The 26,425-nt window shown below is 38.6% G+C and overlaps 1 protein-coding gene across 1 annotated transcript; it reads right to left on the bottom strand.

Annotated features, from left to right (window-relative positions):
* Positions 1–6,546: 6,546 nt before the first annotated feature.
* On the bottom strand, positions 6,547–7,902 carry LOC128635316 (uncharacterized). Its single transcript, XM_053687531.1, has 2 exons — positions 7,848–7,902; positions 6,547–6,893 (listed from the first exon to the last, which is right to left on the bottom strand). The coding sequence occupies exons 1-2, from the start codon at positions 7,900–7,902 to the stop codon at positions 6,574–6,576; spliced, it is 375 nt and encodes a 124-aa protein (XP_053543506.1). The 3' UTR covers positions 6,547–6,573.
* Between the last annotated feature and the right edge of the window lie 18,523 nt (positions 7,903–26,425).

Genomic DNA, 26,425 nt, shown 5'->3' with positions numbered 1-26,425 from the left:
TCTCTCTCTCTCTTGAAGTTAATAAGCCAATATATACTATTGTGTACATTCTGAGATGGTTATACCGGTTATGTTTTGCCATTTGTGTTAGCAAGTAAGGATTTCAGGATGCTAAGTCATAATCTTGAGATACTATCTCATAATTAATTATTAGATACTGACACATAATTCATCTCCTGATTAATTCTGAGATACTAGTCATTATTTGATACTAAATAAAAATGAATAATTATGTGATACTCATCACAATTATGAGACACAAGTCATAATTTCGAGATACATTATCATAATTATACGACACCAAGTAATTATTGAGAAATACCAAGCCGTAATTCCGATATGTGGCTGGAAGTCATAATTATAATATACAGTCAGAATTATGAGATACTGCCTCTTAGTCTCGAGCTCAAGGTAATATCTCATAATAATTCCGAGATACTGAATCTACTAAATCAGAATTATGTGATAAATCATAATTCCATGAATCACAACTTGCAAATCAGGTTTATTGTCAAAATTTACAGACTTTCAGCTGTTTGCGATGAACAAATAAAAAATAAATAAATAAATAAATAAATAAATAAAAAAAACCACAATGAGTGTTTCAAGTGGTTTCCCCAAATTCAGCTAAAAATGCAACTGATAATGATTTCTCCTGTCTCTAAATTATTCAATCCCCTGAATAGAATCCCTCACAACAGCACAAATATGCAAAACAGGTGTTGTCTCTAGCACACCTCATGCAACTAATCAAGGGCTTCATTAGTTGCACCAGTTGTGCTTGAGCTGGAACACATGAAATACCTGAACTGGCTAGGGGGTTGTTGAGTGTACTCTACCTGGCTGGGGCAGAAAAAGGAAGCTAAATATAATTTATTGCAACTGTATACTCTCATATATCTCTTATATGGGACAATAATTCTATTCTCATAATTCTATTAGATCCGGATGGTAATGTCCCTTTTGTCTGTTTTTCACCATATAGGGGAAAAAAAAAAAAAAAAAAAAAAAACAGACTTCACCATATTAAGAATGAACTGCTTTTCTTTGTTAGGTGACAAAACATTTTAATTGGTTTTAATATTAAATAATGTGGAATGACTGCCATGCAAGTCCCTGTGTAAGCTGTTACTATAGAAACAGTAACGTATTAGAACATTAGAGCTCGAGCTACAGAGCTACCCCTTTGTCAGAGCTGCTGTTATAGAAAACTGATCAACAATCAGATTCTTTATTATATATCTGACTGTCTTCAGCAGAGGAGAGGACTTGACAAGTGCTGGTATTTATTCATTTGTTTCATTATTTATTTATTTATTTTAATGTAGCGCGTACAGCTGGCTTGACGTCTCCTCTGGTTTCAGGCACAGGGTGAAAATTGCTTTAATGATCTCCATCCCTTCGCTTCCTCAGGTGCTCCTCCGTTTTCTATGCTCACATCACGCCTCTGCACCCTGTCATTTTCCTCTCCATCACCTTCTCCATGCACAACAACAACAACAACAACAGCGGCAGCAGCAGAGGTGCTGAATGCAGACAGAATAAAACTTTTCATGTATAATTTCCCCACGCAAGAAATAAAAGAATAAACTTAAGTACTATAGCCTCAGGGGTGATGTGTAATAGTTACAAAAGAAAGAAACATAACTTCAGTTTCATAACCATCCAGATAAATGCTTTGCTCTATCGCAGATTTCTAGAGATAAATATCTATATGCATTATTAAAGGACTCTTGCACTTAAACACATGATATATGAATTGAAACATATGAACACATTCAAATGAATAACCAACATGGTTACACTTACAATTGCGTAACTATTTGCATCACTCAGTTTTTATTAAAAGATGCTAAACTTCACGTGAGGTTTAAGAGTTTGGATCACAAGCTCATCATGCCTAATCCTGCATGACTAGCTAATTCGCTAAGCAATCAGTAATAAGGTAAATATCCTGCTAACTTCGACAAACATATAATTTCTCATTCGTTAGCTTTTTGAAATTAATGCTAGTTAGTAATAACAACAACAACAACAAAAAACAGATTAGTAACAAAACCAAAAAATAACTAGCTAGTTAATTGAACAAGCTAATATACAAAACTTAACTAGCGAATTGAACAAGCTAATATAAAAACTTAGCTAGCGAATTGAACAAGCTAACATACGAAACTTAGCTAGCGAATTGAACAAGCTAACATACAAAACTTAGCTAGCGAGTTGAACAAGCTAACACGCGAAACTTAGCTAGCAAATTGAACAAGCTAATATACAAAACTTAGCTAGCGAATTGAACAAGCTAACATACGAAACTTAGCCAGCGAATTGAACAAGCTAACATACAAAACTTAGCTAGCGAGTTGAACAAGCTAACACACGAAACTTAGCTAGCAAATTGAACAAGCTAATATACGAAACTTAGCTAGCGAATTTAACAAGGTAATATACGAAACTTAGCTAGTGAATTTAACAAGCTAATATACGAAACTTAGCTAGCGAATTTAACAAGCTACATACAAAACATAGCTAGCTAATTTAACAAGCTAATATACAAAACTTAGTGAATTTAACAAGCTAATATACGAAACTTAGCTAGCGAATTTAACAAGTGAATATACAAAACTTAGCTAGCGAATTGAACAAGCTAATGTACAAAACTTAGCTAGCGAATTGAACAAGCTAATGTACAAAACTTAGCTAGCGAATTTAACAAGCTAATATGCGAAACTTAGCTAGCGAATTGAACAAGTGAATATACAAAACTTAGCTAGCGAATTTAACAAGCTAATATACGAAACTTAGCTAGCGAATTTAACAAGTGAATATACAAAACTTAGCTAGCGAATTTAACAAGTGAATATACAAAACTTAGCTAGCGAATTGAACAAGCTAATATGCGAAATTTAGCTAGCGAATTTAAAAAGCTACATACAAAACATAGCTAGCTAATTTAACAAGCTAATATACAAAACTTAGTGAATTTAACAAGCTAATACAAAACTTAGCTAGCGAATTGATCAAACTTAGTTAATTAATTAAATTTAATGACAAACATTAAAGACATATCTTCTTTAATGTGGGAGGTAAATGAGAGGGATCTCATCCTCTATTAATTGATAACTCCAGCAAAAGACATGATGCTAAGAAAAATCTTACGGAATTCCGGATTTGTAATAATTACTTCGAAGGTCACAATGATTCTTTCTTAATCTTGGAATTTTTTTTTAGTATGATTACAAGTGTTCAATTTCAATAATACTTAAGTAAGGTACAAATCCTCCAAAGTAGTACGTACTTGGGTAGAGTAACTAAATACACTTACTGAGGTATTTCCCACTCTTGTGTATTTTCCTATCTAGATTAGATTAGAGATGAGATTAGCGATGTAACCAATTACTAGCACATTCTTTAGAATGAACACATCATGTGTTCTCAATGGATACAAATACAGATACATGTGAATGTGTGTGTGAGTGTGCCCTGCGATGGGTTGGCACCCTGTCCAGGGTGTCCCCTGCCTTGTGCCCCACACCAGTTCCCGCCTGGCTCGCCCATGACCCTGTGAAGGATAAGTGGTATGGAAAATGGATGGATGGAATAGAACTAACTAAATTTGTTAGAAAATATTGCAGGATTAAAAAAAAAAAAAAAAAAACCAGCCTCAAGTTGTGACTGATAATGAACTGGACTGATGTAACTGAGGGTGAGGAACTGTCAGAGCCAGAATTCAGGGTTTTCCAGAAGTGTAGTTGTAGTGGTCATATTTAATTAAAAAAAAAAAAATCTAAATCAAAAAATCCTGTTGTTTAGGCCATACCCACTTAAGGTGTAATGCTGCATTGGACTGGAGGTCGGAACTCGTATTTCGCAGGAAAAACCAAAGAAAACACCCCCTAATACTCAAATCTACATCACTCATCATAGTTAGCTATATGTTTTTGCCTAATTTGTAGCACTGGCTTACCACTTCTGAGGTAAATTGAATGCAGAACAAATCCAGATACAGATATGAATTTTTGGAGCAGTAAACAGATACAGATTCAGATAGTGTGATTGTGCTACGTCCTTAATTTAGATGTAGAGCCATTCCTATTAGATTTTGGCACTTTTCAGGGAATTAAAACCACAGAATCTACAAGTTATTAATGAGGATTATATATAGTAAACGCGACAGCATCAGTATTACCACTGTAATCCTGTTCCACATGATGGAAGGCTAATAGAAATGTGAGTATTCGTATTTAGCTTCACTTTAATTCAACTGTCATTCTTTGTCATATCCTATCCACCAGCTAGCTTTACAAAGATATATTTACCTCATGTTGGCTGAAGCATGTCCAATTATCCGAGCAGCTCTTCCGCGCGTCACCAAGGCCACATGGGCCGGAGTGATTGGCTCTCAGCGCCGAGGCTACACTGGAACTAACTTCATTTCTCCTGATGTAAAAGAGAGTCCTCCGCACCCGCCTGCAGCCTGGCCAGGCTGAAAATAGTGTTTGTGAAGGCCGGATGACACCAGGCCAGGCTGACAAGTGTAATGGATGAAGCCCTCAGCTCATTATTAACTAAGCTCTGGCTCAGGTGGTAGAGCGGGTTGTCCCCTAATCGCAGGGTTGGTGGTTCGATCCCAGGCCCACATGCCGAAGTGTCCTTGGGTAAGACATTGAACCTCAAGTTGCTCCCGATCACAGGTTAGCGCCTTGCTAGCCATCGTACAGCTCTTATTTCATCGGTGTGTGAATGGGTGAATGAGATACAGTGTGAAACGCTTTGTAGAACCACTAAGGTTAAAAAGGCGCTATACAAGTGCAGATCATTTACCATTTAAAGAATGTTGAGCAGTCAGGGCTCACAAAACCATGGGGAGTCTTGTGGAAAACTGCTTGATGTTTATGGTCATTTGGACTGACATGTTAATACACAAGAGCATTTATACCTAGTGTTGCTAATGGGTTGTTTTTGGTTTAAAGAGGTGCAGAGCAAAATACTTGAGTATTTGAGTAATTTGGAAGCATTAACTGATTATTCCTTGCTAATGCTAAGTCAGACTTAGTTTAACATAATTGGCTAGGCTGCAAGTCAAGCTGTAGTTAATGGTAAATATTGGTTATTTACAGGATATTTAACTTCTTATTAATTCATTAACAAAGTCATTCATATGATCAGGACACTTACAGAAATTGAAGGATGTTTACAGGCAAAATGGCATAGTTGCTTTAAAACAACAACAACAACAAATATCCTAAAAATGACGTTTCACATGAAACCATGACGCGAACGTAATTTCATCTGTTGAAAACTATTCACTTTTTACTTTTTATATTTGAGTAAATTTTTTCGGCTGGCTGCTTCTATCTTGTAACTAAGATTTTGACACAAAGCAATAAACTCTGCGTACCTTTACATGAAAAAGCGTGCAATACGCTCTCAGGACAATGACATGTGCGATGCCAAATATCCGGCGGTAACACATTATTGCAGAAATATGCTGGATTGTTTTTGGGTTTTTTTGTTTGTTTGTTTCTGGTGTAATTCTGCTCAATGCTATGCCTGGGGCATATACAGACCAACTCATTTGAACGGCCATGACACTCACATTTCAGAGACAGGTTGTGTTATATTTCTGCAGTTCAAGTCTGCCCGTGTCAGTTCCGAGGCAATCATAACAGGGAGGTTCTCAGGTCCCTCAGCTTTTCCCCCCCAGGCCTGTCGAAGGTCGACATTCAATATCACAATTCCACATTTTGTTGGATAAACTCTAGACTGGTGCATATGAATTGTGCTGTTCTAACCTGACAGAGGAGCTTGAAAATGCTTTAAAATATGCACATGTCATTTTAAACCATAATAGTATAGGCTACATGTAGAATAATGAATAATGTTTTCTAGTACCCAGGAAATGCTGCAATAATTATAGAGCTTATGGAAACTCATCCATCATAGCTGTTTAGCTAGGCTGGCATGTCCTGCCAATTCACACTGCTACTGATTCATTCATCCATTTATTTCACACCTCATTCATTCACTGAAGGAGTGGAGCTTCATTTAGGTGCTGTCTCATTATGAGTCATTACATGTATATAGTGCAAACTGTATCTACAGTCATCTGTATCTATAGCAACAGCATTCACAGGGACTTGCATGGTGGATACTGCACCTAAACAGATTAAAAAGTGTATAATTGTTGATATGATGAAGTTTTCTGTAAGGAGATGTTTATTTAGCGTTTATGGAAGGAGCCTCCAGTGTCAGCGCTTTTGTAACAGAGGTAACGCTCAGATGTTTTCCGACAAATTTAACACAGATGAGTTTGCACGTTTTGGTTCCTTGCTAAGACGGCAAGCGAGCGAAAGAAAAAATAGAGGCTGGTGTTTGTGGTAACAGGGACTAACTTGTTTTTTCTATGGACATTCCAATGCATTCAATGTAAATACGTGTAAATGGATAAAAGTACAATGTGTCATTGTTTAATTACTGAAATGTTGTCAGCGTCAGCAAATTGCTGTGGTATAAGAGGAGTAAAACTCCTGTGGTTGGTGGCTCTGCGGTTGGTGGCTCAGTGGTTGGTGGCTCTCAGGATGGTGGCTCAGCGTTTGGTGGCTCAGCGGTTGGTGGCTCAGCAGTTGGGGGCTCTGCAGTTGAAGTTGGTGGCTCAGAGGTTGGTGGCTTAGCGGTGGGTGGCTCAGCGGTTGGTGACTCAGAGGTTGGTGGCTCAGAGGTTGGTGGCTCTGCGGTGGGTGGCTCAGCGGTTGGTGGCTCTCCGGTTGGAGGCTCAGAGGTTGGTGGCTCTGCGGTTGGTGGCTCTGCGGTTGGTGGCTCAGAGGTTGGTGGCTCTGCAGTTGATGGCTCTCCGGTTGATGGCTCTCCGGTTGGTGGCTCAGCGGTTGGTGGCTCTGCGGTTGCAGTTGGTGGTCAGCGGTTAGTGGCTCTGCGGTTGGTGGCTCTCTGATTGGTGGCTCTGTGGTTGGTGGCTCTGCAGTTGGTGGCTCAGTGGTTAGTGGCTCTGCAGTTGGTGGCTCTGCGGTTGGTGGCTCTGCGGTGGGTGGCTCTCTGATTGGTGGCTCTGCGGTTGGTGGCTCTCTATTACTGACCAGAAGGTCATAAGTTCAAGCCCCAGCACTGCAAAGCTACCACAGTTGGGCCCTTAACCCTCAACTGCTCAGATGTATAAATGAGATAAATGTAAGTTGCTCTGGATAAGGGCATCTACCAAATTCCATAAATGTAAATGTAAAACTCTTTAGGATGCGATGGTGTGATAGGCTTACGATACAATTTCGCTTCTAAACGCAATGATTCGATACTGTGACTGTCTTTGAACAAAATCTGGGGTAGGCCTACCTTTAATTCATGACTGAGGATTGTTTAAAATACGAATTCTTTTTTGCACACCATCTGTCTGCCCTTTTTCAATAACAATCACAACAACAATATATAACAACAATATATATCAGCAATAACAATATATAATGGATTATAACCAATGATTGTTGTCCATTTATGATTGTCAATACATGTCACTTCCTGTCACTGATCATTATGTTTAATTTCTTACACTTGCATTATAAATGTACCAGCTCAGTGAAAATATTTTATTAAGACTTGTATAATTTGAGCACTTCAGACCTAACGCTGTTATTATTGCTTTCACTTTGAGCGGAGACACTTGGGTAAACCCTGAAGTAGCTTATTTGTGTAATTAATGTAACGCCATCCTGGAGTGAGACCTTGTGCATGTGCACACTCTTCTCCCAACCATGAAATAACGTCTTATAGCAAAAAAAAGTCAATTAAATCATTTATTTCCCCTCTCCTGTTCCCTCTCGGCTTCCTTCTCCGAGCTGTACCTGGCAGCGGAGACTCAGTGAGGCTTGGTGTTGTTGGGCTTGAGAGTTCAGCCATGCATTTGACAGCAGTTTAATCATTCTAACCGCAGTGGTGTGCGGGTTCTCCGGGTGTGAAGAACTCCACTGGAAGCCTTTGTGTAATGAGACTGACACTCATGGCAGGGGACCATTCACTGATTGCTTAATGCATGCAAATGGGATGTTAATGTGGGAGCTACACGCCGAGGCGAGTTTCACTCGAACCTGCCAAACGTCGCCACCCCGAACCAAACGCGCTGAAATTAAAGACATTATCGAAAGTGTCAGCTCCTTGAAAACAGCATTTTCTACACCGCATCTTTATTTCCTTTGAAGTTTGTCAGGCTCCTATTAGAAACATGATTGCTTTTCATTTCTGGAGTACGCCTCGCTGCTATTTAAAGTGACCAAGTAGACGTGAACAGTGTTTTTGTTGACCCCCCACACCCGCGCCTACACGCCGCTTTTGATCTGCTTTGAGTGCATGTAGGCTTTAAATAATAGATAAAATCGTAGATAAAAAGGTATGACATTTCCCGTGCCATTCTTCTGCAGTGTTAATAAAAGGTTTTAATAAGAAGGTGACCTTTTTGGAATGGATTTGTAAATGTCACAAGGCAAGCATCCTCCATAGGAAGGTTCTGAAGGAGCTCAAGGCACACGGGGTCGTCTGCCGTCGCTATCTTCTCTATAACTATTCGTACTCGATGCATATTCACATTCTTGGTGTGTAACAGCACCATGGTGCTCGGCTCGGAGGGCATTCAGCTTTGACTGCAAAAATTACATACATAATTAATCAGAAGACGCAGCTCAAATATGCTCGACGAGGCTCCAGTTGTGCGGGTGCAAAAATAAATCTTATTTATTCGGTAAATATTTTGTACAGACAGTGTCAGAAATGTGTACATTTTACCACTTTTTTTTTTTTCTTCTTAGTAGATGCGTCTCGCTGCAGATGAGACGCTGTTCAATATGTATGAGACGTTAAAATACTCAGACCAAGCACATTAAGCTATGATTCATCGACTGGTTTTGAGTCTACAGTTCCTTCAATTTTTTTGGACCGTGATAATTATTACGTGCAGCACACACGGTGGTTTTTTATGCGTGTGAAAAGGTTAGACAGAAAAGTGCCTGGAAAACAACAACAACAACAACAACAACAACAACAGAAAGATAGCATTTAAACAAGCTGTTTTTAAGGTTGGTTTAGAGGAAAAAATTCCAACATAACCATGCGTTCATTCTGGAAAAACCTCTAGCAAGGCGCTCGTGTCACTTGTAGTCTGTGTCTTGTGGGTGTGGAGAGACGTGTACTGTTGTCGCAATGTCCGGTAGATTAGCAAATTAGCAATGCAAGCTAACTGTACTACTTAACAGAGGCACAAATGATCTCTTTCAAAGCGTTTTCATAATGTGTCTATAGACTATTGGTGTAACACAATGATACTATCTGTATCTTATTAGTTCTCAAAATATCCAAATCTGTATTTGTATTTAAAACCAAAGCGGACATGAACCTAAACTTTTTTTTTTTTTTTTCTTAATTAAATATGAACCCTAGCGCTATGTCCTAGGAATACTGGAAAGCAATGAAAATACTCCAAATGTAGACATTTACACAGTGACAGCATGGTGTGTGATTTCAGGCTCTGACAGTTCCTCAACCTCAGCTACATCATCCATCCATCCATCCATCCATCTTCTATACCGCTTTATCCTTTTCAGGGTCACAGGGAAACCTGGGGCCTATCCCAGGCAGCATGGGGCACAAGGCGGGGTACACCCTGGACAGGGTGCTAATCCATCACAGGGCACAATCACATACACACTCATTCATACACTACGGACACTTTGGACACGCCAATCAGCCTACCATGCATGTCTTTGGACTGGGGGACTGCAGCACGGGTAGATGGGTCACGGAGGGAATTGAATCCCCGACCGTGGAGGTGTGAGGCGAACATGCTAACCACTAAGCCACCGTGCGCCCCTTAGCTACATCACTCGTGAGTGTGGAAGTGAGGAACCGTCAGACCACATGCTCTATAGGAATCATTTGCAGTGTCATTACATTAACCCTTTACCGTTTTTTTACCGTGTCATAACAAATATGCGTAAAATTGTTTTTTTTTTTTTTTATATTGTTGGTCGTTGCTTGCTGTTGTAGCTGAAATCGCAGCTGTGTGTTGCCTAGATGCATGTTCTGGTTCATGTTTTGGTTTTTTTTCGCCACTTGCTAGTGCTAACCCATGGTCATAGTATAATGACTCTCTTAAACAATCTCATTCTCCATCTCTTTCGAGTTCTTTGTCCTCATGATACAAAAATTGTATTAATTCATCCACGCACTGGAGTTTTGGAGCTCTTCATGCTTACGACTCGCTCTGATGACCCAAAGCACAAAGGAAGCCTTTCATCCCCTGCTTTAAAAAAAAACCTCTTCTGTGGTAATCATACTGAGGAGAGAAGTGGTGTGAAGAGTGAACACGACACCTGGCTCTGTGTGAGTGGTCATTCTTTATCCTCAGGGACTGCCTTTGTGTTTAATGTCCTTGGACGGAGCAGATCCCTTTCGACGATATTTCTCATACGGAATGAAAACGCAAACGGGACGTGCGGACGCTCAGTGTCATGGTTATTTCTTATGAAACTCTGTCTTCTCTGGATCAAATCCCGTCAATGGGCTCCATTAATAATTTTTTTACTAAACGTTTCACTTTGTAAATGTTTTCGCCAAACTAAAAATTCCTGATAGACTTACGTAAGTTTCACTGATTTTCTTCATACTCGAGTGAGTATGTTGATAAATGCCAAAATAATGATAAAGAGTGCCCCTTGGTCACACATACATTACAGGCAGAGTGAAATTCTTTTCTTCGCATACCCCAGCATGTTAGGAAGTTGGGGTCAGAGCGCAGGGTCAGCCATGATACAGCGCCCCCTGGAGCAGAGAGGGTTAAGGGCCTTGCTCAAGGGCCCAACAGTGTTAGCTTGGCAGTGCTGGGGCTTGAACCCCCGACCTTCCGATCAGTCACCCAGAGCCTCAACCGCCAAGCCACCACTGCCCTAATATGCCCAAAATATGGCAAACACGTTAATGGCACAACTGATTCACATCTATATTAAATATATATATAATAAATGGAAAACTGAGTGCCTCCTAATCACAGCATGTGCTAAATCTATCCAGGTGAATTAAAGTGCTTACTGATGACTAAGATGACTTACCACATGAATGAATTATACCACAAGGATATTATTGAACAGCATGAAGCGTCATCTTTCATAAATATACAGAGGAGATACACCTCGACAGATCTGTAGGGCCAAATAATGCCCTCTCGTTACATCTTACACGAGCTCACAAACTGTATTTCATCATCTGTATAAAGTATAAAGTGTGCGAAGCATAACGTAGAACGAAAAAGAAATCCAGGAATATAGGTGCAATTAGTGGCCTTCATTTTTCTCATTTTTAGCAACATGTTAGACATTTCCACTCACTGTATTTTCTTTAAAACGCCGCAGTCACAGCATTAACACGTACAAAAGAAAGAACGAACACGTTACACCTGTTTCCGCATTGTCGCACTGGCTGCCTGCTCCTTTTCCAAACTGGCTGGAGGATTCTTTTGCTGGTTTATAAAGCTGTTAATGGATTAGCACCTTCATACGTCTCTGAATATCTGACCCACTCAATTCAGGGTCTAAGACCATCAAATGATCCTACGAATGAGGTACAAGAATGAAGTCTTTCTGCTTTAGGCTATTAAGCACAAAATGTGGTGGAACAGTTTATAGGGCGATCTCTGGCAGGTATGTGCCATTCATATGTTTAAAAAAAAAAAGCTGTTAAGAAATGTTCTATTTAATAATAATAATAATAATAATAATAATAATAATAATAATAATAATAATGTCTGCTCAGGTTTAGAATGCCTTTTTTGCAAAGACATTGCTATCCTATTTATTTATTTATTTATTTATTTATCTATTTATTTATTTATTTATTTTTACTCACAAATGTTTAAATCCGGATGCCCCCCCCCCCCCCCCCCCCCCTTTTCATTTAGGCAGGTTTTTGTCTTTTTTTTTTTTTTTTTTTTTGGTTTTACATTGGTATTAGAGAGGCAATTTGTCAGAAATGAGAAGGCTGGGATGCAAAAGGTTTTACTGCACAAACCCGGGCAGCCAAACAGAAAGGGCAAGGCAGTAATCAGAATCAGTGGGAAGGCAAAAAGGTCAGGCAATGTACAAACTAGGAAAGGAAAAAAAATAGAATGATGTAGTAGCAAAGTGAAAACCAGACATACAGAAAAAGATAAAAATTTATATATATATATATATATATATATATATATATATATATATATATATATATATATATATATAAATTTTTATCTTTTTATATATATATATATATATATATATATATATATATATATATATATATATATATATGGATGTTGCTATATAAATTAACATAAAAATTAAACATTAAATCTAGTACCGCTTTCAGACATTTTGAAAAAATGGAGAAAAAAAAAACTTCATTAACTTAACCTGTTAACAGATGAATGCTTATCCTTTAAACTCTGTGCATTTTTTATTATTTATTTGTTATTGGAGAATGCTTGGAATAAAAAATAAATAAATCAATTTGATGACATCAGTTGCTCAAAAGAATGAATTAAAAGCATGATAAGAACAGAAAACCCAGCAAATCAACTAAAGTGCCTGTGTAACCCAACTCTGAATACTACACAACTTTCCCTGCATAAATATCAGTATAAGCTCTTCTTAAATTTTATTATTAACATTTTTATTATCATCCTGCATTAAGGGGAAATGTCCAATATGTTCCTAAAATGACACAAAAATCATTTGCAATTCGACTCCTGTATTTTCGTTCAAACGCTTGTTCTCTTTGCTATCACTAAGTTCATACAGTTAACGGTACAGCGCGGGCGGTTTCACGTATTATCTGGCTCTATAGTTATGTAGACCTGTGTCTCGTCTGCGTAACTATAAAAGATGAACTCCAAACTGTTTAAAAATGACCCTGGGGTATGTAGAATGAAAAAAAAAAGTGGGCCTAATACAGAGCCCTGTGGTACACCTTAGAAATTTTAGGGTGTTTTCAGACCTGTAGATCTGCGCTTTGGTCCAAAACAGGAACTTAAATTGTTACAATGTCACATTTTCTCCTTGGCTCGGTTGGCTTTCACAAGGCAACATTTCAAAGTGCACCGAAATGCGTTTATGCAAGCCACATGTGAGTAAAATGTCCTCTTATTGATCAGTGTGTGCCTGTTTATGTTCTGTCATCCATCAAGATAGATAAACAGCAGCTCCCCGAGTTTATTGTGGCTTTCTTTTTAGCTGTAGTTATTATAATTTATATGTTCCACAGAGTGATTAAAGCCCATCTACTTGAAATGCTCGCAAAAACACCCTCTAACCATCTGTCGATTTTTTTTATGTGTTTTTGAAAGTTGTTCAAAAATATGTTCATCAGACCAACTTTCAATGAGGCATTTTACCTCGTTTTTGGTCCAAGTTCAACCGCGATTAATGTTTTGAGCCATTAACAAAACAAACACTTTTTTATTATTATTATTTTTTTTTTATATAATACAGTTTCCATCATGTTTTGTTATGCAGGTTGGTTTGTCGGTCTGTTGGGGCGGATTGCTTTCTCGCCGCAAATGATAGTTCACAAACGGGCCGAGACCACCTCTTCAGGGGATCTCGGACAGATTGTTTTGTGATTGCCGTGTTCAGATATGTCTAAACGAACCGAACCAAGGAAGAAAACGCAGCAGGTTTTGAAACAAACGCTCTAAATGAGCCATGTGTAAAAACGCCCTTATTTTCTCCATGATAAATGGAACATACGTGTTCTCTATGATACATCCCCTTAAGCAGTTGAGGGTTAAAAGTAACAGAAGCAAGGGTCTAACATGACACTCGTCTAAAATGGCGAAATGTAAATAAAGCACGCTAACGGACAGAAAAAAGTAACCTTATTACCTCAAGCTCACTTTGAAGAATGTTTGTGTTTATACAACCCCGTATTCTCCACGAGCTGATTTCCGGATTCTGCAGATTGATGATGTAAACAGAACATAGTCATTTTCTTCATCGTTTAAACTTCATCACACGTTATATTATTTTATATTGTTATTGGGATTTTTATCAGGATAAATGAGATGTTTTCTTCTAATACACTGCTGGAATCGCACAGTCTAAAACAAATCTGTACGTTGTATTAATCCTAAATAGTGGACCGAAGTGAACCAAGGAAGGAAGATTGTAGGATTTGTGCTTCTACCAGAAATCATTTCTTACCCATCACATACGCCATTGTTTTTACGTTTTGCCGAAATAGCACATCTTCTATATTGCAGTTTATTTCAAAGTGGTTTATGGGAGTTTTTGTTTTTTTGGTTTTTCATGAAATTAGACAGACTAAATGTTTTTGTGAATATGAAAAATATAATAACAGTGAAATGGAGAAGCAAATATGCTTGTCTGGAAATGTGCAAATAACACACAAAGATGCTGGGTGTTTTATTGAACTCGCAATTGCTTTTTAATGAATTTCAACAGATGGGCTGACGGTTTGGGTATAAAACCATTTTCCTTTCCCGATGCCTTTTACCCTGTTGACATTCTGGTAAACACGACGTGTCCATAACTGCTTAATGTCAGAAAAAGTGATTGACAGTTAGGCAATCACAAAAGGCCACCGTATTCTCCATGTTACTCCCATGGCTTCAGAAGCAGAGCGACGGCATCACGCCAGAGTTTCTGCATTCAGAGGTCAGCAGAGCTGTTGCTCTCGTCTTTCTGCGTGTCAGCCGGCCGCGGTTTGTTGATGAGCAGGCCTGATTGCGCTGGGCAGGAGACGGAAGATGAAGGTGAAAATTGAATGTCTCAGGAGAGTCTCCCAGGCAGCAGGAATCAATACTGCTTTTCTCAAATCTCTCTTTGTGACTACTAATGCAGTCTGTGTATGGAATGAGACTTGGGTTTTTATTTTATTTTACATCGTGCAAAGAATAGCATCACAAATAATCATTTCAAAAACTCATCATAACATGATCAATATCATGTGATCATCATTTCTACGCATGGAATTTTGGGAATGGCACGCTTCAAAGGAGCAATTTTGTTTACTTTAGCTTTATTCATTTTGAAGGGATCGAATAAATCTCCATGCCATGCTGTTATAGGAAAACGTTCGACAACAGGATGGAATTATGAAGCTGAGTTACGATTACAATCACCAAGTTGATTATTTCCTATAACAACAAGCACTTCCTCAATGCGTCGTTCTCCATCCGGTCCTCCTCTAATCCGCAGAGCGTGTACTAGTACTACAGAGGGATTTGAAGGGAAACGGACGGAGATTGACGCAAAACAAGTCGAGCTATTAATATCTGTGCATCTTTCTACAGTCGATACGGAGGATCGATGCAAATTATGAAAGTGATTCAGCGCCATCCATTGGTGTTTGCGTACGTAGCTGCGTATGCGACGATTTGAAATTATGCACGTTTATTTCATATTCTTTCCTATAGAGCAAGTTTGATTCAGTTTACTCCTACGTGTTCATTAATACATCAACTAGCAAACATGTATTTAACATGGTCATTATTCACGCACGAATTCATAAGAACTCACGTCGTAGTTAAGGTTAGCTCTTCATTAGTTCATGATTAGCACATGCGTTAACTCATCCTTCGTTTATTTAAGTAAGTGCTATTTCAGCTATTTGTGAATGCTTGTTCATGTACTGTTATTATAAAGTGTTACCGGTGCACTATTCTTTTTCTTTTCTTTCTTTTTTTTTTTCACGAGTTTGACTTGCCACAGTGCTAGGTCTCAGCTTCACAATAGATAACGATCCCATGTTCGGTTAACGTTACCGATCTTTCTGGAATGCAACAAACCCGAGAGCTAAAGTAAATCTGATCCAATATTATTAGATTGCTATTTGGGAAAGATATGGTTGTTTTTAAAAAGTTAGCTTACTCGTACACAGGTAGATAGAAAGCTTTCCAGAAAGCTCCAGTGGTCTTCTTAGAACTCGAGTGATGTCAAAGTTAGTACGTAAGTAAGTCGATTTTTATTTCTGAAGCACATTTAACACAGCAAAGCAGACCAAAGTGCAGAATAGAGTAAAGACAAGTGAAATAGAAAACGGAATAAAACCAAATAAAGACAGACAATAGACACTAGTTAAAAAAAAAAAAAAAAATTTATTAGATGAAAACCTATTTTTAAACGGGATCGAGGGACATACGGAAGAATCGCATCAGAAGATCTTAAAAATCTGCTAGGTGAATGTGCTATAAGAAGATCTTTGAGATAGGAAGGAGGTTGATCATTAAGAATTTTAAAGACAAACGACAGAATCTGGATCCTAAAATTGACCGGGAGCCGATGGAGCGATGCTAAAATTGGGGTGACATGATTTTCAATTCAGTTCAATTCAATTTTATTTGTATAGTGCTTTTAACAACGGTCTCAAAGCAGCTTTACAGAATCATATAAACACAGGATAGAGATTTTCAGTGTGTGATTTATCCCTATTGGGCGAGCCGGTGGAGACGGTGTTGAGGAAAAACTCCCTGAGATGATACGAGGAAGAAACCTTGAGAGGAACCGGACTCAGAAGGGAACCCATCCTCATCTGGGGAACGACGGATAGTGTGAGAGTAAAAGAAAGGTCATTATGGTTTTATATGAAGTCTGTTTGTTGAACTGGTCCACTGTTGAAATTTCTAACCCTAACCCTAGCCCTGGTCAACAGCCTTGCAGCTGCATTCTGAACCATCTGGAGACGAGCAAGAGATGACTGATGTACTTGAGGTTGAGGAACTGTAGAGTTTCAGGAGTTGAATAAAGTTCTCAAATATGCTATACCGTGTTGTAAATCTTTTCTGGATTATCAAAATATTGCAGTTTCACCAGAAGTCTGATGTCTGAAGAATCGGGAGACCAAGAGAACCAAGGTATAGTCAACGAGATGGTTTATTGTGCGCACGAAAACAGCATGGGCACTGCATAGTCTATACATCAGGTGTTCTCAGCTAGCTTAAATACTGGAGTGTGTGTGTGTGTGTGTGAGACCAGGCCAAGATAGGGAACAGACATGACTCAAGAGCAAGCAGAAACTAAGAGCAAGGACAATATATAATAAAAACAAATAATAAATGTATGCATTTACACATGTATATTTATGGACACAGGACAGGCATGTATACATTTATAGACACTGAAGAACAGCAGAAGTCACATAGGAAGAATCCACCATGATGAAACCACATATACACACATAATCATGGAAAATAAGGGAAAGAGACGAAAAATATTCCACAATTGTATGCGATTAGCATTTGATTGCTATTTTTTTTGTGAATGAAAGGTGACATCTTTTTCAGCACCGAAGATTTTTTTGTTTGTTTGTTTGCTTGTTTTCCCTCCCGGAACATAGACATAAGACATAAGATTCTCCATTCATCCATACATCTTCTATACCGCTTATCCTTTTCAGGGTCACGGGGAACATGGAGCCTATTCCAGGAAGCATCGGGCACAAGGCGGGGTACACCCTGGACAGGGTGCCAGTCCATCGTAGGGCACAATCACATACACACTCACACACCCATTCATACACTACGGACACTTTGGACACGCCAATCAGCCTACCATGCGTGTCTTTGGACTGGGGGAGGAACCCGGAGTACCTGGAGGAAACCCCCGCAGCACGGGGAGAACATGCAAACTCCACGGTGGGAATCGAACCCCCGACCCTGGCGGTGTGAGGCGAACATGTTATTCTCTTTAAAAAAAAATAAAAAAATTAAGTTCAGGCCACACCCACTTCGAATACATACATTTGGAGCACTAAACAGATGGAGATATTGGATACTGCCATTGCCTTCTCATGCCTCAGGTACAGCTGACACCATATTAGCCAGGATAGTTGCAAGTTGGTGCCTTTATTCCCCTCAGACTCTCCTGATTATAACTTACCCCCCTTCCTCAGTGCAATTTGAAGCGTGCTGTGTTGGCCGTGTGGATGTGCTGGCTGAGGAATTGGCTCCAGATTGATAGTAGTGGAGTCTGCAAAGGAGGTCCAGGACCCCATGTTGCTTTCTAAATGAGTGTGAGTCGCAACACCTCTGAGAAAGTGATGGAAAGACGGTTAGAGGTGCACATTGAACATATACATTAATGAACGTACATGCGATGAGTATTTTAACAACGCTCCTTGATTGTTAAAAAATTACATAGTGTACATTATCATTTGTACATAGTGATTATATTAATATCAGGATTTTTAAATCATCTGGGTTTTTTAAAATTGTGCTAAATTAGATTACGACACATATTTAATTGGCAAACTTTTGACTCCTGCTAGTATACTGTGTATTTACTAGTTTTCCTATTCTTACTCATTTTTTCTCACTGGAATGTTCTTTCGCTTTGACACGACTAGTATAATCATGTGCTGGAGTTTAATAGGCTCAGGGATTATGTGGGTTATGTTTTGACCCTTGAAGGTGATGAACAGCAGTACAGGTATGCAGAGCTGTCCCACTTCGGCCCGACGGCACAGCGCAATCTCAGCAAAGGGAAATGGGCCTCATGCATATGAATGAGGGGAAAAAAAACCTCAGGGAGTGTGAGGTGTGACCCGAGTGTTGCAGTCATTAGTAATAATGACGATGTGCAGTGGGGACATCACCACCGAGGATCTTCACAGGGGTCACGGTGTCTCTGCCGTCCTCGCTTCGAGTGTCCGCGTTCTCACAGGTTTAGCATTTGGGTGAAACATGACTGGATTCTTAATGAAGTGGGAAATTTCCAAGCCGAATTTCCAAAAGGTCGAAACAGATTCCCAAAACAAGGTCATGTTGTATGGCTAGTCTCTCAATTTGAAGAAGCAACCTACAGTATAGTAAAGATCAACTATTTTTTATCATTCATATAAAAATATGTCACCGTTGTCTAATCATGTTCGGAAAATCGGGCTGAAATGAACGGAATTATGTGACAAATCATCTGTCAAACTTACGAAGCAATCAAAACATCTTTTCTGAAGACAACAGCTACAAAGTAAATGATGCGAAGGGAAATCGGGTTGCTGTGACCGTGAGCCGCCGTTTTGTTTTGACGTCTTGGAATTCCGTGTTGAAGGACAGTTTCCCTGTCTGTTCTCGGGTGTATCCAGGTTCCATGGAAAAACACGTAGATGGCTCCAAGTCTTCTTAATAAAAAACAAAAACAAAACAAAAAACACACATTGAAAATATAGCTTCAATTCCTAATAGGAATTATGATTCTAATGGATTTAATGGTAAATCAGGATTGAATGGTTTCCAAAGAGTTGTCTTTCACATATGAAGGATTTAGTCCAGGAATATTTGTCTAAAATTTCTAAAGCTCCAATGACATACTGAATGATGACAACAGTTACCATTTTGATATGAATTCCCCCTCTCGGTTTTTCCCAATTTTCCCAATTCTCAGTCCTTCCCAATTTTGATATGAATTCCCCCTCTCAGTTTTTCCCAATTTTCCCAATTCTCAGTCTTTCCCAATTTTAATATGAATTCCCCCTCTCGGTTTTTCCAAAGCACAATGAGCGCTGCTCTAATCTGTTTGGTTTTGAGTTCATGTCACGTGTTTTTGTTTATGTTCCAGCTACTGCTCTTATTTCTGTTTCAGTCCTGTCTCCGCCGCTGTCTTGTCACTGGTATGTTTTCCAAATGTGTGCACCTGTAAGGTGTTAAGCCATTAATTAATTTGTTCATTTATACCCTGCTGGTTCATTGTCTCTATGCGGCGTTTTATTGTACTGTAAATCCAAGTCTCTTATTTCCTACTTCCTGGTTTTGTCCCTGCTAACGCTAATGTTTTTGTTTTCTGATGATGGATTATTGGTATTAAATGATGCCTACCTGAACTAATCCTGCTTCAAACGTTGATGAAGATTGATAAAATATCATGAGTTTCTGCCCATGCGTCCTATGTCATCTAACCGCACATTACAATTGAACTATTAGCGATTCGTTTACATCTATAAACAGGATAACTTGTGTGGTTTGGTTTTGTTTCACGGTGCTAACTTCATGTTAGCACTTTTCTTTTAGCTAGTTCCATGGACTCTGAACAAATCTATTTAGAATTTGACGTGGGGAGAATAAACACATTTCTCCATCCAGTTGATTTTCAACAAGATGTTTTTGCCGTCGAATTAAACAAGCCATGGCGTTAGTTCGTTAATCCAGAAATTAAAAATCTATGAAAATCTGTGAAAACTCTTTCTGACATATCTTGTACCGTAGTTCATGTCTGATCAGATGAGCTGCCTTGAGCTACAGCATTTATATAAATACATGTGATTGGATAAGCAGCAAAAGAGGATCTGCTACTTAAAGCATATTCCTGTTTAGAGTCACTGAATTACAGACAGTTATTTGTTCTAATACGTTTATCAGCTCTGCTGCAATATTTCTTCAAACGCTCGGCAAATACTTGGCTGGATCTGTATCCGGACCACGGACCAGGGTCCACCTGTTGACGACCCTGATGTAGTCGATTTGAATCGAACCCTTGTGTGTTTACTTCCTTGGTGCAATTTGTCTTGGCGAGGAAGAACACACTAATTGCACTTGGGTGCAGACCAAAACAAGCGATCTGAGACCACCTGAGAGGTGTCTCGCTCCACTTCCGAACAGACTCTCGGGAGGTTTGATTGCAGAGAGAAGGATTGGATTTCACTGCAGCGAGTGAACCAAGCGTGCTGTTTAATTTGGATTGTGAGCAAGCTGTTAAATTGACATATGAGCAGCAAGCTGAGTTAAGATACAGTGCTATAAAAAAATAAATAAATAAAATAAACCCACACGCAAAATCTCACAAAATAATTGCAAAAATAATAGTTATTAGGTATTTATATTTGATATATTTGATTATTTATTAAGCGCAGGCTCAGTCTTCATCATGCTTGGTTGATTTCTGCAATTTGCAAAAATATATATATATTTTTATATGTTCATATTTTTTCATTTCTGGCCAATGGGGAGGAGGAAAATAAAGTTTTATGAGTACAGCAAAGATCGCAAAGAAACCTAAACGTGGCACATTGATTAATATGTGAGAATGCATCCTTAATAAAATATATATATACATACTTTATTTCAGTATTTTTATTATTTTTTTAAATATGATTGATACTGCTGAACTCAACTGAAGTATTGAACTTGAATCTATAGATAAATTGAATAAAATGTCATTATATTTCTTATATTATAGTTCAAATTTTGGGAATACTCTACGGTGTCCAAAAATATATATATATATTATTTAAATCCAGTAAAATAGTAATATTATACGGTATTAATCTGTGCTTGTATTTGTATCTGTATTTATTTGGACGTTTAAAAGGTTCTCAACATAAACATTTGTAAAGGCTGATATCTATCCCCTTCATTGAAGATGCTGTGATATCATATCAATTGTATTATATGAAGAGAAACGGGATTTACTATAAACGTAAAGGAAAATAAAAGAACTACCGGAAGGATTCGTGTTGTTGTGTCCGTGTCAAGTGTCAAGCTAAGGGTCTTAAAAGCTGTATGATGACGTAATATCAATACTTTCTTGTTTTCTTGCAGATGTTCTGATGTGCAGGGTCATTACAAATGTGAATATTATGCAAGTCCATTAGGTCTATCGATTCAGCATGAGACCACATAAGAGATCAACAGATTCCTGTAGGGCGTCTCTTAATTCTATTAGAAAACCATTTTAGGCATATATCTATTAGTCATAGGTCTTATGTTCTGAGGCATTAATTGCGTTATGAGTCAACATGGATGACACGAAATCCACTAGTGTCCAGCTGTAATAATTACATAATCCTTTTCATCAATGTTACATTTCTATTAGTTATTCTGTACTTACAAAAAAATTGGTACTGTACCACAGCGCTGTTGAGTTCTTGATTTTGATTGGTCAGCAGGTGATTCATTTCCTATAACACCAGTGAGGTTTCTATAGTAATAACTTAGACGGGGTAGTGGTGGCTTGGCGGTTACGGCTCTGGGTTACTGATCAGAAGGTCGGGGGTTCAAGCCCCAGCACTGCCACGCTGCCACTGTTGGGCCCTTGAGCAAGACCCTTAACCTTCTCTGCTCCAGGGGGCGCTGTATCATGTCTGACCCCAGCTTCCTGACAGGCTGGGGTATGCGAAGAAAACAATTTACTGTGCTCTACTGTATATGTGACCAGTAAAGACTCATTAGACGTCTACAGCCAACACTCTACATAAATGGATTTAAATCATGTGTACATTTTCTGTAAGTTGATATTTATCGAGCATTTATGGAAGGAGTCTCCAGTGTCAGTACATTTTTCTGAGGTGGGAAAGTCTTGAGGACAGATTAGGTTTTGTGGTTTTTCAGTGACATCTGCTTTTTTTTTGTCTTATTAATTTCACAAAAAACAAGTAAAAAATGTAGTTATTTAACATACTGTACACAAAGTACTGTCAAGCTGGGTTTTTAAAAAAATGATTTGTCCCATTAACTTCAAGAGAGAGAAAAAAGTGAGACGGCTGAGAGAGAGCGATTGTTTATAGCTGCTATAACGTAAATGACAACAAGAAATAACTTGTTTCACGGACGTTCCACAACATTAAATGTAACTATAATTGGATAAAAGTTATGGCGTCAATGAAAAAGTGAATCGTTGGCAAGTTGCTGCGGAATATGAGGAATTAAACACTTCGGGACATGCTGTTATATAAAAATAATCAGCTCTTGTCCAGTAACAGTAACTCACACCACCCCGTCGTTGATTACTTTTCTATAACAGCATGCCCCTGAGCATTTTATTCCTTCCATAACGAATATGATTATCCATTATTGATCATCGTTGTCTAGAATGAAGCCACTGCGACTGTGAAAAGGTTTTTCTTTTTTTTTTTTTAAAGTGCAGTTAATTATAATCAAATCAAATTCATCATAAAGACATAAGCAAAGAGCAGCAGTAAATTGTGATAGTCATATCCACTACATATCTTCTGTGAGGTTTAGAAGAACTGCGTCACGTTTCCAGCCGTGCTCTGAATGAGACGACGCGTAATGAGACAGTTGAAAGTAATTAACACACACATGCCTTATGTTCTATGAATTGCGTTAATTAAAATGTCCAAGTGTGATGATAAATCCTGAAACGGTCGGCGTGTAGCACTTAATAAATCAGCGTTGATAGCCTAAATGTAGAACCGTGGTTCATAATTAATTTTAATAATGTGCCTGATACCAAATCTCTTCAATATTATGATGTCATGTCTATTACATTACCAAAAAAAAAAAAAAAGTTCCTACTCTCCAGCTCATCAAAAATGTTCATTTTCTATATCATTTTACTGATATTTTTTTTTTGAATAATCATGACGACATTAACACTATGAAATAATGCGTAGTATGCGGTGTCCAGGAAAAGTGTTCAATTAAAACACGTTATATTTTAAACACTTCAAATTATTACTGTTGCAGCTTTATGGTCCTCACTGAACTCTAAATGAAAATGTAATGCATTCCATAGGGAAAGAATTTCTTTGTTAAGTGAAACGTATTTGTTTACTTAAATGAAATTTTTTTTATTCGAAAATACATTTTCAAATAATTCCACCGTGAGCCTTTAACAAAAGGACGACGAAGTAGAAGCGAAACACTTGACGGTGAGCCGTTATAGGAAAATAATCAACAACTATATGGTGTAATGAAGTTACAGAGTTACTGTGACCACCCCAGCTGATTATTTTCCTATAACAGCATGCTACAAAATGTTTAATTCCTCTTATACCACAGCGATTTGCCAATAATTACACTCTTTTGTTAATTAAGGACTTGACACATCATTACTTTTATCCTTTTATAGTTACATTTAATGACGTGGAACATCCAGGAAACAAGTTACACAGCACTGAACATAGAGACTCTATCCATAAACACTAAATCGATGTCTCCTTATAGAAAACCACACCAACTTTTACAATACTTTATCTACCGTACAAGTCCGTTCTGAACGAGCTGTTACTACGGAAACGATAACATATTAGAACGAGCGCATTAATATATACCTGTGATTTGCAGCTGCGCTACTGTCAGAGTCAGTGTTATAGAAAATGAATCCACACCTTCTGACCAATCAGAATCCAGAATTCAGGAGTACTGCGGTATGAAACCTTTTGACTGGTAGTGTGTGTGTGTGTGTGTGTGTGTGTGTGTGGATTTGTTATAGTCGTTAATTAAAATAAAAGTAATACTGGAATGATTTGTGTCGTTTTGCACAAGTTTGAAAGGGTGTAAATACTTCCACACATCTCTGTCAGCTGTGGTGAGAAACCCCGGCTGCTCGATCCTGATTGATGTGTCTCTAAGCAGGGTTTCAACATCGCTTCAGTAGCTCTCCGGATACCTGCTGCCATGAGCTGCTTTATGCTCACTGCTTTCACTCTGCATCACACCACTGCAGATTAATCCAGCTCTGATGGAGGCAGGCGCTTTTATGCTGAAAATATCGGCAAGCATTTTCCTTGCTATTCATCAACACGCCTCCGACCTACCACAGGAGCCTGGGTCACTGTGTGTGGCTGGATTACGGACAGGAAAAAGAGCAGAGGTCTGAACCTCTGAAGTGAATCAACACCTTCTGACCAATCAGAACTGAGAATTACACAGCGCTGTGGGCTGTGGTATGAAGTTAAAGTTCACATTTAAAATAGAACTTTTATTTTGCTAACCGGGCGGACAGTGGCCTAGTCTTGCACCTCTGAGGTTTGGGGGTTTGATTCCCACCTCTGGCCTGTGTGTGCGGAGCTTACAGTTTCTCTGCGAACTTTGGAGTTTTCATCCAGGTAGTCCGGTTTCCTCCCCCAGTCAAAAGACATGCAATGTTGTAAACTAATTGACATTTCCAAATTGTCCTTAGTGTGTGAATGTGTGTGTGTGTGTGTGTGTGTGTGTGTGTGTGTGTGTGAATGCTCCCTACGATGGGTTGACACCCTCTCCAGGGTGTCCCCCACCTTGTGCCCTGAGTCACCTGGGATACCGTAATCTCCAGGCTTCCTGTGACCCTCTGTAGGATAAAAAGTAGAGAAAATGGATGGATGGATGGATTTTGCTAACAGACCATGCCCGAGTTACTCAGAGTAAGAGAGAGAGAGTGTTCATTGTGATGCTCGCTCTACCATTTAATAACAATCTTTGTATGGAAATGCTTTTGGGAAACTCAGCCCATATTAGTTGTCAATAAAACTCAGAAATTGGTGCGGTAGTGTTCCAGGCTAGAGCAGGACATAAAGTAATGCTTTTTATTTTCTTCCAAGAGCCAAGTGCGCCGATTTAATTACTTCAGCTTTATTCTCCAGTCGTATAACACCCCTCTGAAACAATTCCCCATGTAATTGGATGGCTTTTCTGCCACATATGCAATACTGAAGCAGATGGAAAAACTGTGATATGATTTGGGAGTATCTTGTGAACAAGCGTTATTATATATATATATATATATATTTCTTTTGGATCGAGACTATTCACAACTGCCTCACTGCCAACGTCCTGAAGACGTGTCTGTCTCCCGATTAAGGAAATGTTACGATTTATTGATAGCGTGCATTACTCAAAATTGTCCTTAGTTATTTTGAATACAGCAAATGTTCTTAGTGTTTTATTAGAACAGATGGCAATTCAAAATGATCATAATTCTTACTGTTTCATGAATTTATCTCTTTTTTTTTTTTACTTCATTTTCCAGACTTTTCATGAAGACACACAGGCCATGTGGATATTCAGGCTTCTCTTCACCATGTCTGTGCTTCCAGTCATTTTTCACCCCACACCCTTCCAGATGTTATACTGCACCTCTGGCAGCAGTAATAAACTTGCATTTCCTGTTTATCTCCATCACCAGTATTCGTTAAGGCGTGCCCTTCAGACAGTAGGTGTGTAAAAAATTTCAAGAAGGATTATAGGTCCAATTAATTGTGGGAAATTAGCGAGGCTTCATATGCGCCAGTTAGTTAGACAAGCCAAGTTAATATGAATTATACCGCAGCACTGTTGAATACTCGTATCTCATTGGTCAGAAGGTGAGGACACATCTTTAAGGTTTGTATTAACTGCACTTGTTGCTGTTCAGCTCATTCAGAGGGACTCATCACAATCTACAACTAATAAAAAACTGCACCCTGTTGATTATTTTCCTATAACATCACTCCACATCATGTATCTTATTTAATACCTGCCATTCACTTACATATATAAGTGAATACATACCTTCAAGGTATCATGGAGGGGAGGGATTTCTGAAACTCAGCAACTCACAACTGGCGTTCCACAGGGGTCAGTTCTGGGTCCACTGCTCTTTTCTATCTACACTACATCTCTGGGGCAGGTGATTGAGTCTCATGGCTTCTCATATCATTGCTATGCTGATGACACCCAGCTCTATTTGTCCTTCCA

Source organism: Ictalurus punctatus, chromosome 17 (assembly GCF_001660625.3).
Source record: "Ictalurus punctatus breed USDA103 chromosome 17, Coco_2.0, whole genome shotgun sequence".
Lineage (NCBI taxonomy): Eukaryota > Metazoa > Chordata > Actinopteri > Siluriformes > Ictaluridae > Ictalurus > Ictalurus punctatus.
Note: the sequence above shows the minus strand (reverse complement) of the source record. Positions and strands in the feature narration are given on the sequence as shown.